The 14,807-nt window shown below is 38.6% G+C and overlaps 1 protein-coding gene across 6 annotated transcripts in view; it reads right to left on the bottom strand.

Moving 5' to 3' along the window:
* Scaf8 (SR-related CTD associated factor 8) overlaps positions 1-14,807 on the bottom strand; it is a 186,016-nt gene that overhangs the window by 126,795 nt on the left and 44,414 nt on the right. For all 6 annotated transcript variants that reach the window (XR_007590657.1, XM_050135813.1, XM_050135812.1 and 3 more), the window contains 5 exons: positions 12,242-12,395; positions 10,897-11,027; positions 6,233-6,409; positions 4,158-4,237; positions 875-992 (listed from right to left, as the gene is read on the bottom strand). Coding sequence is in view for 5 of the 6 variants with exons in the window: in XM_050135813.1 (XP_049991770.1) it covers positions 875-992; positions 4,158-4,237; positions 6,233-6,409; positions 10,897-11,027; positions 12,242-12,395 (660 nt within the window). In the remaining variant the exon portion in view is untranslated. The remainder of the gene's footprint in view (positions 1-874; positions 993-4,157; positions 4,238-6,232; positions 6,410-10,896; positions 11,028-12,241; positions 12,396-14,807) is intronic.

The following is a 14,807-nucleotide window of genomic DNA, read 5'->3' as shown; positions in this document are numbered from 1 at the left end:
TGTTCATGAGGTCCAACAAGTACCCCTGGAATTCTTCACTTTAACTGTTTGCATACACAAGGTCAAGCTCCGGTTCTAACTGTGTCTGAAACTACTCTAAACACCACAAGTACTGAGTCTTCTTCCATGTTCCCAGAATCCTGCACTTTTAACTCTATTAAAGAGACTATAGAATGAATCTTGCCATGCTCTACAAATGTTTGTACTTCTTTAGAAAAAAAGGTTACATCACCTAAAGGCAGAACCTCTTCCTGTCCGTCTTTATTATGTATCACTTGCCCAAAAATGTACAGTCACACAAATATCTGTAGGTTGTTTTATATTCATGACTGATAGCTTTTTCTTTTCTTTTTTGGCTTTTCAAGAAAGAGTTTCCCTGTGTAGCCTTGGCTGTCCTGAAACTCACTCTGTAGGCCAGGCTGGCCTTGAACTCACAGAGATCCACCTACCTCTGCCTCCAGAGTGCTGAGATTAAAGGCATGCGCCATCACCACCTGGTGACTGATATTATTTTTAATAACTAGGCACAAACTGAAATGTTTCTAATATAGGTCACAAGTATCTTTTTAAGACTAAATCTTGGTCTATAGCATGACATGTTTTATCACTTCTAAAGTGAAACCTTTCTTCTCTCTCCACTTTATCATGAAATTCATTTCTATAACATGATTTCACTACACTGCCAGAAGACTTTTTTTTTCTATAACAGGAATAGCTACAAAGGTATTGGAAAGGAAATACCATAGAAAGGACATGAAGTGGCTGGTAAAAAAACAAAGACTAATGAACAGCTCCGAAGACTGAGAATGTTCAATACCCAAGTGTCCCACACAATGCCCATCTGCAGAGAGTAATAACTGCAGGTGGCACAGACCTTCTGGGGCTGCTGCTGCTCCAAAAGCTGTTGCCGCAGGTGCTCCAGGTTCTGCTGCTGCAGCTGCTCTGCTATCTGATGGAAGATGGAGTTGTTCACAGATTCGGAAACATGAGAACTAAAATGAGCAACAAAGGGAGAAGATGCAAGTTAAAACGTACCAAAGGTGACATGAAACACCACTGACACAGTGTACTCTATTACGGGGCGTTCTTTTTTTTTTATTGTTCATAAATATACCATGTTTATTTTATACCAGTATATCCAAGATTGATCCAACATCAATCAGGTAAAACGGACATTTGGGAAAAATGAAGGTATCATAGTTTACAAGTCATTTGGATGAAGTCCTTTGAATACTATCAGCGGGAGAAGTGGAAATGAAAAACTGAAGATAATCAAAAGGAAACCTACGATCTGTTTAAGATTAATGGAATAGTCCAAGTTACCAAAAAAAAAAAAAAAATGGGCAAAAAATGCATCCCATAAGAGCAGATTCCTCTTCCTCAAGAGTTCTTGTCATTATAATAACATTGCCTCCATTGTTCTAGTTTTCCCCATTTTAACATCGGAACCACCTGACACAAAGAAAGCAAGGGAATGCGTGCTCAGTGGGAATGATAGGTTACCCTATGTAACTATGGTCTGGAGAATGAAAGATAAAGAATCAGACAACATTCTTCTCTCCATGTAAGTACCACATCAATGAAAAAGTCCACAGAGTGACTACTTTTATTAATCTCAGGCAACCACAATATCATATAAACTGTCAGGATAATGAAAGAGTTTAAAGAGAGAGAGAAAGGGACAAGAAAATTATACTAAACATACTTAAGATGAATGAACTCTAAAATAAACTAAAATGTGTTGGACTGACTCCCAAATTTGGAAACAAAAAGAAAAACGACCCTTTAGATTTCTAAAAGTTTCTCAGCTTTAGAAAAATATTTTTACTCTAGAATGTATCTAGAAATGGTTCTTCTCCAAACAAACTACATACCACCACAGAATTATGTGGTTCCCACTCAGCATTCTTCATACATGTCTTTTATTTCCTACAATGATAGAGGAGCATATTTCTCACCTGCCTATGTGATGACTTCTTTTTAAGTGTTCTGCCATTACTGCTAACTTAGCACAATGAAAATTAAAATCTCTTTCTTCTCACATTTCCCACATCTTGTCTTTCTGGAATTACTCTTCAACACACTATCTCAGTTCTGTGAGTAGTATTTTTATCCCTTCTCTTGTCTCTGTGAACACCAGTTATGCATATGGGTCACATAGAAACACTTACACACATAAAATAAAAAGTGACAAATTCTAAAGGGTTGTATCTACCAGTAAGACTATTTTGTTATTGTGTATAAATATTTTTCTTTCTGGATTTTATTGAGTCATGACAATTGTTATTTGACAAGTTATATCTATGGGGGAATATTTAAGACTGATGTAAATATATTGGAGATTAAATTTCTATTGAAATAGAAAAACTTAAGTGTCAGGGTATTTTTATGACTTCATCTTGGTATTGAAATTACAATACTACTCACGGGGCATTCTTTATAAAATACTAAGATCTAAAATGTAGTATTATGGAGCACTGATACAGTAGAAGAGAAATATACTTAATAATGTTTCAACAGACAAAGCCTAGAGGTGTTCTGTTACAGAACTGACACCAGGGCCTCATGCTGCACACATGAGTGTGCTGTACATACAAATTAGTGACTTTTACTAGCTTACTGTAAGAGAATCTCAAAACACTTTCAAAAAGGTATAAGTATATAAACATTGTCAATTTTTAAAAACGCAGGGTTTTTGGCAATAACTCGTGTTTAACCATGAGACAGTAGGAAATGGTCTTTCAATCAGTATGTGCAAAATCCATAATTTTCACTCCCCATGAATTTTACAGAGTGTGTTCCCTTTAGAAAGTCAGCAAGGTATTAGGTATGCTAACAGTAACAGACAGTGCTAGATAAAAGAGAAAATAATACTATAACTATACTCTGGAAAAGTCACACCTGGGATACAGCTGGACTTCATTCATTCATTCATTCATTCATTCATTCATTCATTTATTTCATTTATTTATTTATAATGTATACAATATTCTGTCTGCATGTATGCCTGAAGGCCAGAAGAGGGCACCAGACCTCATTGCAGATGGTTGTGAGCCACCATGTGGTTGCTGAGAATTGAACTCAGGACCTTTGGAAGAGTAGGCAATGCTCTTAACGGCTGAGCCATCTCTCCAGCCCCACAGCTGGACTTCTAAGTGCCATGGGTAAGACACGAAAAAAAGAGGGCATCCCAAAAGGGGCAGGCAGAATGGTGACAGGTCTTGAAACAGTTGAAAAAAAGAGTATATCATCTGTAGCAAAAAAAAAAACCTATGGGGAGAATAATATCTATTTTCAAATATCGTAAGGCCATGTCTTAAAACAATGGAGTCAATTTATTTCCTTTCTTCAAAACACAAGGTTTGAATTAGTGTCTAGAAATGAGGGAATTCAGTTCAACAAGATGGCATGTGACAATAAAAGTCCCACGAGCTCTTTCCTTGGAAGGTGGGAAAGCACGGACTCTACCATCCAGACTATTAAGGAATTCTTAACTGCTTAGCTCCTTCATCTACAAGACCTTAAACAGCCCTCCCAACTCCATTCAAATACTATTTTTAAACTTTGTCAAGGAAAATCCCTGTATCAAAAGGATGTATTAATATTTTATATATATAAATACACTCTGTTTGAATGAGGGTCCCAAATGCTTCTGTCAGTCATCTCTCCCGCCTCTCACATTCTCCTACTGGTCTTTAGAAATCCCCTCACAAAACACAGGACAACAATTTAAATAAAAACACAAAATCCATTTTTTAAATAAATGAAACACATATATTTCAATCTAACTAATGCATTTGTCAGAAATTGCCATTTCTAGAAGTAGACTTCAGCAGAAGCATTGGTCCTCCTATTACAAATATTCTTAAAACTAAGTCATTTAAAGCCAACAGAGATAAAAATATATCACAACTGTCTTAACAATGCTTATCAATTTTCCTATAGGGAAGTTTAATATATTCCAACTATTTGCAAAGATCCGAAAGAGTTCCAATAACCTAAAGAGGTAATAAGACAGCAAGTCCACGACCCTCCATAATTTCAGTGCTTAAAGCCTGAAACAGCACCCCTACAGTTTAGACTGTTAACACCCCCACCGAGGATTGAGAACAACAAGAAAAAGAAAATACAGCTCCAAAGAAAAAAATAATTCTTACAGTTGAGGAGTAGGAATTTCCTTTTTGGATTCTTCACTGTGCTCAGAATCTTCCCCAAAGTCAAACCTATCCATCAACTTCTATGGACGAGAGAAAGAGACAAATTGAAAAGTGCTTCCACGTGGATACCACAAAATAACGGGAAATTTCACATTATGCCATATGCATGCTTTCAGAGCACTGTAACATAAAGCAGGCCCTTACACATATTTCCATGCAATTTCACTCTCATTTACAAGTATAGTATGAAAATATTATTGCTATGATTCGAGAGAAATCTTCATATAGTCTCAGTATATTACTGTTTTTCTATTTTCACTAATTTGCTTATTAAGCATTATCATAATTATGTGTAGACAGAAAATCATAGTTTCAAGCTCCTCCAAAGGTGCAGAAATGACTGAGGACTCGAAGGACTACTTCATCATCATAGAGCAAAACCATTTTCACATAACCAGCAAAAATACTAAAAGTTTTCGTTTTTCAAGATGGGGTTTCTTGGGTATATCCCTAGCTATCCTGGAATTTGTTCTGTAGACCAGGTTGACCTCTAACTCACAGATCTGCCTGCCTCTATGTCCCCAAGTGTTGGGATTAAAGGCATGTGCCACCACCATGCCCAGCTCACAAAACAATATTTAAAGAAAATGAAGGATTATATAACTGTAACTTAAAAAAAAAATCAATTGTTAACTCGTCCTAGTAAAAACTTGATGTTAAAATGTGGTTTACCTACTAAATTAAGAGTGACTGGCCAAACGGTTCATTATCCAAGAAATAAAATCATTACCTAAGAAATTAATACTGATTTTCCTATAAAAATAAATAGCATACATACATGTTGTAGAATGTAAGCTGAAATAACATCGAATGAGTCAGTTACATGTGTTAATGCTGCAGAACATTTGTTTAATGATGGAAAGATACATTGCATTCGTTTAACTCTATGAAGCTGTGTTACTTTGTCTAAAACACATTTTGGTTTAATAAAGAGCTGAGTAGGCAATAGCTAGGTAGGAAAGAGAATAAGCAGGACTGGCAGGCAGAGAAAATAAATAAGAGAGAAGAGGGAGGTGTAGCACAATTAATAAAAACCAAGAGACAGATAGTGGGGTTCATTCTGAAGTTCAGAAAAGTAAAACATTCAGCCACTGGTTCTTACTTCTAAGCTTTACTTATTAAAATACAAATGAAATATCACTATAGGGAGGAATGAAAAAAGTAGAGAGGACACCAGGGGCCAGTCACCCAAACAGAAGGGGGCTGGAGAGATGGCTCAGTGGTTAAGAGCACTGACTGCTCTTCTAGTGGTCCTGAGTTCAATTCCCAGCAACCACATCGTGGCTTACAACCATCCTTAATGAGATCTGGTGCCCTCTTCTGGTCTGCAGGGATATGGGCAGAACACTGTATACATAATAAATAAATCTAAGAACAAAATAAAATAGTTATTAAAAAAAAGATAAATACAAATAGAAGAAGATAGAAGCCCAGAGACAAAAGGTAGACAGGATAATTTAAGAACAGCTAGAAACAAGCCAAACTAAGGCCAGGCATTCATAAGTAAGACTAAGTCTCCATGTGATTATCTCGGAGCAGGGTGGCAGGTCCAAAAAGATCAAAGAAAGAGAGAGAAAAAAAAAGACACATTTGTATGTGCCTATGTGAAAACACACACAGCACTTCCAAGATATACTTCTAACTGGCAACCATGAAGAGGATATCACACAAAAAATTATTCATAAAACAGCCTCAATTTTAAAAACACTATTTTACATAGTTAAACCTAAACATAAAATATTGTAATGTGAACTTACAGAAAATTTTTCTTTTGAGTTTCCAAATATTGATTATTTTATCAAGTCAAATTATAAACATAAACCACCAAAATCAGCACGGGGGAGGCTGAGGCAAACAGACTGTGTATTAGAAGCCAAAATGCGCTACACATAAAGGTGCTATCAAAAACACACACAACATAAGTCTATGAAATTATAATTTACAAAGAAGACTTTAAATGATATGACATAAAGTTTACCAGTTCACATAAAAACATCAGTATTTTTAATGATTACCTTGTTGAAAGAGACTCCCTGATCCAAGGGTGTAAGCGAGTTGGCTGCCGCAGCTGCAGCTGTAAGCTGTGCTGTAAGTGCCTGCAACTGAACCACAAGACCAGCATCCAAGGCCTGTAGGATGGAAGGCTGGGGCTTCTGCTGTTGGATCTGTAAGGTTTGTATTAGCTGCTGAAGCTGGAAGGGGGAAAAAAAAAATCAAGTTTTTTTTTTGGGTATTGGGTCTTTATGAATAAATAAACCTTTTCATCCAATAAATTTTATCATCCTACAGAGAAAGTGTTTTTAACATGTGACAGTGTGAATGAGAAATGCCCCCTATCTGCGCAAGTATTTGAACATGTGCAGGCCCCCTGATGATGGTGCTGTTTGGGGAGGTTATCAACTTTTGGGTGGGGTAGGGTGCAGCCTGGCCAAAGAAGAAAACAACACGGAGAATGGAAACATATTCTAAGAACTTAGAGCTTTGCCACACTTCTAGCTCATATTCTTTGCTTGTGTTCACAGTTGAAGATGTGATCTCTGAGCTTCCTGTGTGACAAAATGTCATTGACCAGCTTTCTGTTGTAGTTGCCTGTTGACATGCTTCCCTTTCCACTCTGGATTTTCTCCCTCTGGACATCTAAGTCACAGTTAACTATTCCATAAGTCGCTTTTAGTTATGGTATTTTAACATGAAGACATGAAAATATGCTTTGCTGGGACAATGGAGGCTGGACAGCTGGGGCTGAAAAAAAGCAGTCACAAAGAATTCATCTGGGAAGTATTTCTTTATGGCTGCGGGGCTGAGGCTGCACATCCGGGGGCTGGTGGACAATCTGGCAAAGACTGTCTCCAATGTGGAGATGGTTTTGAATGACTGAAGGAGTCACTAAAGAAGGTGAAAAGCATCACTATGGGAGCACTGGCTGCTCTTCCAGAAGACCCAGGTTCAATTTCTGCATGCATATGGTAGTTCACAACCATCCATAACTCTAGTCCTAGGGACTGATCCCCCTTTCTGGCCTAGGCAAGTAATCACTTGCCTAGAGTACTGGGCAAGGATGTGGTACACAGATATTGAGGGGAAACACCCATACACACAAAATAAAAATAAACAGATAAAGAGTGTCCCTGAAGAAGCCAGGAAAGACCATTGGCAAAGGTGCAGCCTCAGCTGCAGTGATGATCCCAGCATACTGAAGATGCCAGGACTGTGCAAAGTCCATCAGGGACATGTGAGGCACTGAGTCTATGAGCCAAGCTGTGTGTCTGTGAATGGCAGAGACAGAGAAATGAAACTGCCTAACACTCTGGAATCGGCCCTGATAATGATTCAGACACTGAGCTTTTTTTACACTGCTGGATATATATTGGCCTCAGTTTGACTGTGTAGCGGGTCTTCATTCTTGGAATAAGAAAGTAAGCAAAGCATTGTAGAAACTATAGGAGCCCACAATGAAGAGAGTTGAGGATTTTTTAAGGACACTGGTTTCAAGGTGTCAAATTCTAAGACTGTGGGACATTTAAAGCTGTAGTGTGCTTTATACTATGACTTAATGCAAGATTTGGTCAACCAACAAAGGAAAAGTTATGGTTTAAATTTGTGTTTGTTATGTCAAAGTTAATAAGGGGTGGAATGTCATAGTTAGATTTTAGATGTCTGATGGGGAACCACTATTAGCCAATGACCTTTGAGAGTCTGGACAAGGTTGGGTGTGGCTTTGGGTATCAAAAAAGATGTGGGACCACTGACTCTCTCCCTCCCCACCCATAGCTTGTCACACCTAGATGTTGGATTCCATTCCTGTTCTCCTTTGTGATCTGAGTTTCCCTTTAGTTAAGAATCCCTTATTACACCCTATTTGGAGCTAGTGTGGGATTACTTTATTCGTGCTTCCCCACATCTAACGGGGCACCAACACCCCAAATCCCTACCCCCACCAGCTGAGCACCTTTCTCACCGAAGCCCACTTGTATTTCCTCCTATCTGGTGCATTCCCCTTCAGGTGTCAATCTGACACAAACTTAATGTCACTTGGGAAGAAGGAACCTCAAGAGAAGAACTACCTCAGTCAGATTAGTCTATGGCCATGTCTTTAGTAGCACTTTCTTAACTACTAATTGAAGTAGGTCAACCCAGGTAACTATGGGTGTGTTATCCCTAGGCAACAGGATCTGGCATATATAAGGAAGGTAGCTGAACACGAGCAGGGAACTTCTATGGTGTCTATAACTCCAGGTTGCTGCCTTGGGTTCCCTCAATGACAGACTGTCACTTGGAAGTGTAAAATCAAAGAACCCTTATCCTCCCGTGATGTGGGAGTGTCATATCAATCTGTTGATTTCATTGGCTGAGCAATAAAAGAAACTGCTTGGCTGGCCCTAATAGGTTAGAACATAGATGAGAGGAAGAAAGGTCAGACTCTGCTCTGCTCCTGGAGACTCGACAGCTCTGCTCTCTGGAGCAGAGACACCATGATGGACGGAGGCTAGAATCTTCCCGGTAAGCGCACCTTGGGTTGCTTACACACATCATTAGAAATGGGCTAGTCCAGGTGCGAGAATTAGCCTGTAAGGGTTAGAGTTCATGGGCCAAGCAGTTCTTAAATGAATACAGTTTGTGTGTTGATATTTCGGGCGTGAGCTAGCCAAGCGGCCGGGGTGTTGGGGACGCAGCCCGCCGCCGCTCTTATTTCAACACTCCCGAGTTGCTTCAGTCAGTGTTTACCACAGCACAAGAGCAGATGAAGTGGGTAGCACGTAAACCCTTGAAAAGCCTGACCTGCTTCTGTAGAGTCATGAGTATTGCAGACAAAACAGGCATACTCTAACAAGAGAACAAAGAACTCCTCACAGGCTGAATGCTTTAGCTAAGCTTCTCGTCCTCACTCAATTCCACAAGAGCTAAGCCTTGACCAAAACAACAGCTTTTATATCAGATTTAGTATCTAAGAACACATTTCCTGAAAAGAGAAGAAAAACCTATTCAACAGGGATAGTCTGAGACTTAATAGAATGTGTCACGAACGATGAATAGAGCAGACTACAACTGCAGCAATATCTACTCCTGTTCTTCACACACCTTTAAGAAGCAAAACAAAGCATGGGGCTGAAAAAGGTTCAGTGCTAGCACCTGCCACACTTTCAGGACTGAGGTTTGGTTCCCAGAACTCATGTCAGGCAGGTCACAACCACCTGTAACCCCAGCTCCAGAGGATCCAATGCCCTCTTCTGGCCTCCACATATACACATAAATAAAATAAAGTCTTTAAAACCACATAAAACGAACAAACAGACACTTAAAGAGAGCTAGCTGGTGAGGTATCTCCCATGGGTAAGGGTGCTTGCTTTCAAGCCTGACAACATGGGTTTACTCAATTCCCAGGAACCATATGGTAGGAATGAATCAATTCATACAAGTTGTGGCCGCCACACACTTATATGCATGCACACAAAACACTTATTATAATAATAAACTATCTATGGTTATGTAGTTAACCCTTTAATAGTCCTGTTGTTAACTAACGCTCTAAAACAAAGCAAGGCATTATAGCTGACAATGATTATCACATCCAGTAAAGAGGATTTGACTTTTCACAACAAAAAGAATAAATAGCAGAGGTGGTAAATATGCCATTTACCCCTATTTAAACATTACAAATTTTATATATGCATTGAATATCATATTACTGCTTATAAACACAGACAATTACATTGTTAATAAAGCAAAAAACAGGGGTTAGAGCAATAGCTCAGTGGTGAAGAACACTAGTTGCTTCCCCAGAGGTCCTGAGTTTAATTCCCAGAACCATATAGTGGCTCACAACCACCTATAATGAAATCTGATGCCCTCTTCTGCCATGAAGGCATACATGCAAATTGAGCACTCATATACATAAGCAAAAAATAAAAATAAAAAAGTAAAACAAAAACCCCACAGTATAGTTGTTACAATTTATAACTATCATCAAAGATTAAAAAAATGAAAATGGAAAAGCTGCTATTAGCAACTAGTATGAGGAGTGATAAATCCTATTCAAGATGGAATAAATAATCTCAGAATACCTTAACACAGCAATATTAGGAAACAAAGTGGAGTCATGCAATTATCGAAATAATATAATTAATACAGTACAAAAAAAAGCATGAACATGACCTTACCACTAAGGTCAACAATGGCATAAGAGACACACACTCTCTAAAGCACTTAGAATGAAGGAAGCAACACAGGAATAGGGCAAACAAGGCTGCCAACCCCTCCTTTACACAACTGTACTCTACTGTTCCTCAACACCTCCATTTTCCCCATGAGCACTGTTAAAATCAACACAGCAGTAACTTTTTCTACAGTGACTTCATATTCTACTGGCTTCTACTACAATGACAACAGGAAGCACCCAGGTTTACCCGTGGGACAGCAATTGGTACCTATCAATGGTTGGCACAAGGTATGTGCTACCTCAGCATTCTGATACAGAAAGAATTTACTACATAGCAAACATTAATGGCAAGATGATGTTCATGATGGATTACTGAATAAAAACTACAAGGGTAACTCTGCAGTTACAAGTGCAGAGTTCCCACTGTTAAAAGGAAAGGATGACAAAATAAAGAGTATGTTATGAAGCCACACATTAGGAAGACGATGCATTCTGAACCTTCTTGATAACAGGACTGCTCACCTGCTGACCTTGAGGACTTTGTAAGATCTGAGCAACGGCTGCCAATGTGTCTGTGTTTGTTATCTGAGAAACCCATGGATCAGGTAAGCCTTGAACCACATTGGCTGGAGTAACAGGTGTCACAGGGGTTCCTTTTGGAAAAGACATAACACACACATCCAAAAATTAAGTAAATACTTGAAAGGGTGAAAAGATTTATTTAGTTAATATAAAATATAATCAAATAGTTTATTTTCATTTCATTGCCTCCATCTTGAAAACCACATAAAGCCTTTATGTGATTGGGCAGTTTTACAAACAGGAAAGAAACCTCCACTCTACCCCCATGGGATCTGATCAAACTTGTCTTAAACAAACCAAGCTACTATTGTACGGAAGCCATCAAATTTTTACAACACAAAATTCTTGTAATTTTTATTTACTTATTTATTTTTGGTTTTCAAAGACAGGGTTTCTGTTTGTAGCCTTGGCAACCCTGGAACTCCATCTGTAGACCAGGCTGGCCTTGAACACAGAGCTCCACCTGCCTCTGTATCTGAGTGCTAGGATCAAAGGGGTACATCACCAGGTACCCCTGAGAAAATTCTTTAACAGGAGGAAACAACAAGCCTACAATCTTCAAACCTACAATCTCTGCTGATAAAAGCTGTGAGTTTGTATAACATAAAACCATGTTTAGCTGAAAAGTCATTTATACATATAAAGCTGTTCATAGACATGTGTACAACAAAAACTATATACCAAAAAGTTAACAAATGTTGGGTTCAGAGTAAAACTGAAAATAACATTTAAATGCTCCAAGAAGATGAATTTTTTGAGATAATTGGGCTTTATTAAGCAATACTTTGGGTCTTCTTAAAAATTACATCCACCATATTTCCTGTAAACATCAAGTTAAGTTATACACAAATTTAAGGAGTTACAAACAACTTAAATCAGGAGAACATTCCCTGAGAACTGCAAATGTGGCTCAGTGGAAGTGCTGGGCCTATGCAAGGCCCTGCATTCAATCCCTGGGAGTGCAAAACAAAACAAAAATAAACTATAATCAACAGTTTCCAAAATGTATGGTTTTGGTGACTGAAGAACAAGAAAATCAATTTTCAAACTTTCCTAATTTTAGATTAACAGCAAAACTAATTTCATTTCATGATCTCAAAGAGATATACCTGCCTCTGTCTCTACCTCTGTCTGACTTAAAGCATTTGCCACCACACTAAGCCTTCATTCAAGTCACTTTCTTTCAATTATCTAATGATGGACAAGTCGCTCTAAACTGCTACCTTGTCATTTTACACATGAATGGCAGCGTCTCAGAAACCAAGTATGCACTACAGATACACACCTGGAGTATTGCTCATGGCTGCAGTGGTGCTGGCCAAAACAGGGGTGACAACTGGAGGAGGAATTCCTGCTGCCATATCCAGAAGAGGCTGGATAATCTCACTCTTAAAAACATTATTCTTCTGCCATAAGTTTAATACTCTCACTATTTTACTCTACAAGAATGAAGAAAAATGACAGTGAATTTTTTGCTTTCAAAACATATGCACAACTCAGTTCACACAGATTAATTGAGCACATGATGTAAAAGAAATTAAAATATTTCTATGGTAATTCCTTCTCAAAAATTGTTTCAAGTACTCTGTTATATTCAACTTTTTCTGCTTTCAAATTTTAGCACACTCATTTTATATAGATTATTCAGGCATACAATGGGAAGAGATTAAAATACTTCTATGGTACATTCCAACCTGAAACTGTTTTACAGAGGAATTCTGCAATTCCTAACTGTAGGCAATAAGGAGAGCTACTTCTGAGAGCTACACAAGATAAATGAAAGCTATACTTAGCTTAAGCAGGGTGACAACTAGGCTCCGTTTTCCCTGTATGTTAATTCACAGGAGATTGATGACACAGTTCCAAGAGAACTGCCCTAAAACTCCTCTTTACATGGGTCCAGGATTAAAAGAAGTCACTAGGCCTGAACAACAAGCATTTTACTCAACATCTGCCCTGTCCAAAGAACTCTGAGAAAGAGGAAGAAGCAGACTCTATCTCAACATCCTATGTACAAATACATAAAGGTAAATTCAACCCTGACTCATTCAATGCTTACCTTCTGAACTAGCAAGTAAATTCAGGACAAGGTCCTCATCTAATGTGACTCTTAACAAATTTCATTTTATAAGCTATTTAAATAATTTTAGAGAGGACATTTCCCCACTTAAGAAATGTAGCTCAGCACCTGTGTTCAGCATGTCTCCTTGACCAAAAGAAAAGGGACAATTCACCACACTCCATTCCTGCCTAAGAAGCTTGCCATAAATGTACTTCCAAACAACAGCAATAACATTCCTATGCACAGCATGAAGCACAGCCTTCCTTTGTCCTTTTGCCACTGTCCCTACCTACTCTCTCCCTAGAAGAATATAGTCAGAACCACACTAGCATTATTATTCAATTTGGCCCTCAGGGTAAGAATTATGTTCTATATCAATAATGCTCTACATTATTTGGTGACTTAGAATAATCTGAGTCCTTTACTATTCTACAAAAATAAATAAAATATGCACATTCTCCATCATTTATTTGTCTCTTTCTGAGAGGCTCCTGGACTGCAGCTGTGCATTCAATTCATTCACTCAGAGACTGTCCAACCCACTCTCACAGGTGTGCCATGCAGTGTTTTCACCTCACACTGTTCTGGGTTTCCCAAGTATTTAAGGTAAGTCCCATTGTGGGTGAGGTCCACGCAATCATGTCATATTTAAGCAGAGTCTATAAAAGTCATGACCTATGTGCTTGACACTTCTCATTCACCCTAGTCCCAGGCCAACAGTGTCAATAAATTTTACAACATTTACACCCTCAGTTTCATCATTTACAAAATGAGACTGTAACAGATTTTTCTCGTTCTTTTCTGGAACTGTGACTGTAACCACGGATTCAGCTACTAGCATGTGCAGATCTTAGCCACAAGCCCTTAGAAGGCAAAGTTATCGGATGTTATCAGTCACGGTTCTACTTCAACTAACTTGGAATTCTCACCTTTCTCCAACAGAGTTTATATAAAATCCTATGTTAGTTGTCATAGTTTACTGACTCAACTGTTGTATTGCTCAGTGAATTACAAACTTGAAAAGACTGGGTTACATAGATCTCTGTCATACTCGGGATCACAGAGATTCCTACTTAAGAGTCTTCTTGGTTGAAGGACTGGTTACAGAGATCCTGAAAGTTTCAGGTCTGCAAGCAGAGAACATGCCCAACAAGAAGGATGTTCCAAGTATTTTACTGTACTTTTTTTTACCTTAAAGGTTTTCTACTATTAAAAAAATAAATAAACATCAGTTACACCCGCTTCTTGAATAACAGTCGCCTGAACCCATACGAAGACTAGTAAAAGCTACTCCCTTAATGTCAGCACAGAATGAGCTGACTCACAACTACTCAATATTACGGTTCTATGACCAAGAACCAGCGGTTACTATTCCAGGGCTATTTGTTACACTAAGGAAAAAAAAACAAAACTTTAGGTGGGCATGTTAGTGCACGCCTGTAATCTCAGCATGTGGGAGGCAGCAGCAGCAGCAGACAGATCTCCATGAGTTCAAGGCCAGCCTGGTCTGGAAAGAGAGTTCCAGGACAGCCAGAGCTGTTATATAGAGAATGTCTCTGGGGGAGAAAAGAAAGAAAAGGGGAAAAATTTAAATCAGAGGCTACTGTTAAGCATTGAAAAAGAAAAGAACAGTTAAACAGAATTTTAGAGAGAGGAAGAGAGGGAGAGAGGAAGAGGGAGGGAGGGAGAAAGGGAGGGGGAGAGAGAGAGGGAGGGAGGGAGGGAGGGAGGGGGAGAGAGAGAGAGAGAGAGAGAGAGAGAGAGAGAGAGAGAGAGAGAGAGAGAGAGA

The sequence above is a fragment of the Alexandromys fortis genome, unplaced genomic scaffold, assembly GCF_014885135.2.
Source record: "Alexandromys fortis isolate MF-2015 unplaced genomic scaffold, M_Fortis_MF-2015_v1.1 scaffold_23, whole genome shotgun sequence".
Classification (NCBI taxonomy): domain Eukaryota; kingdom Metazoa; phylum Chordata; class Mammalia; order Rodentia; family Cricetidae; genus Alexandromys; species Alexandromys fortis.
The sequence above is the reverse complement of the archived record's forward strand: the minus strand, read 5'-3'. Positions and strand labels throughout refer to the sequence as shown.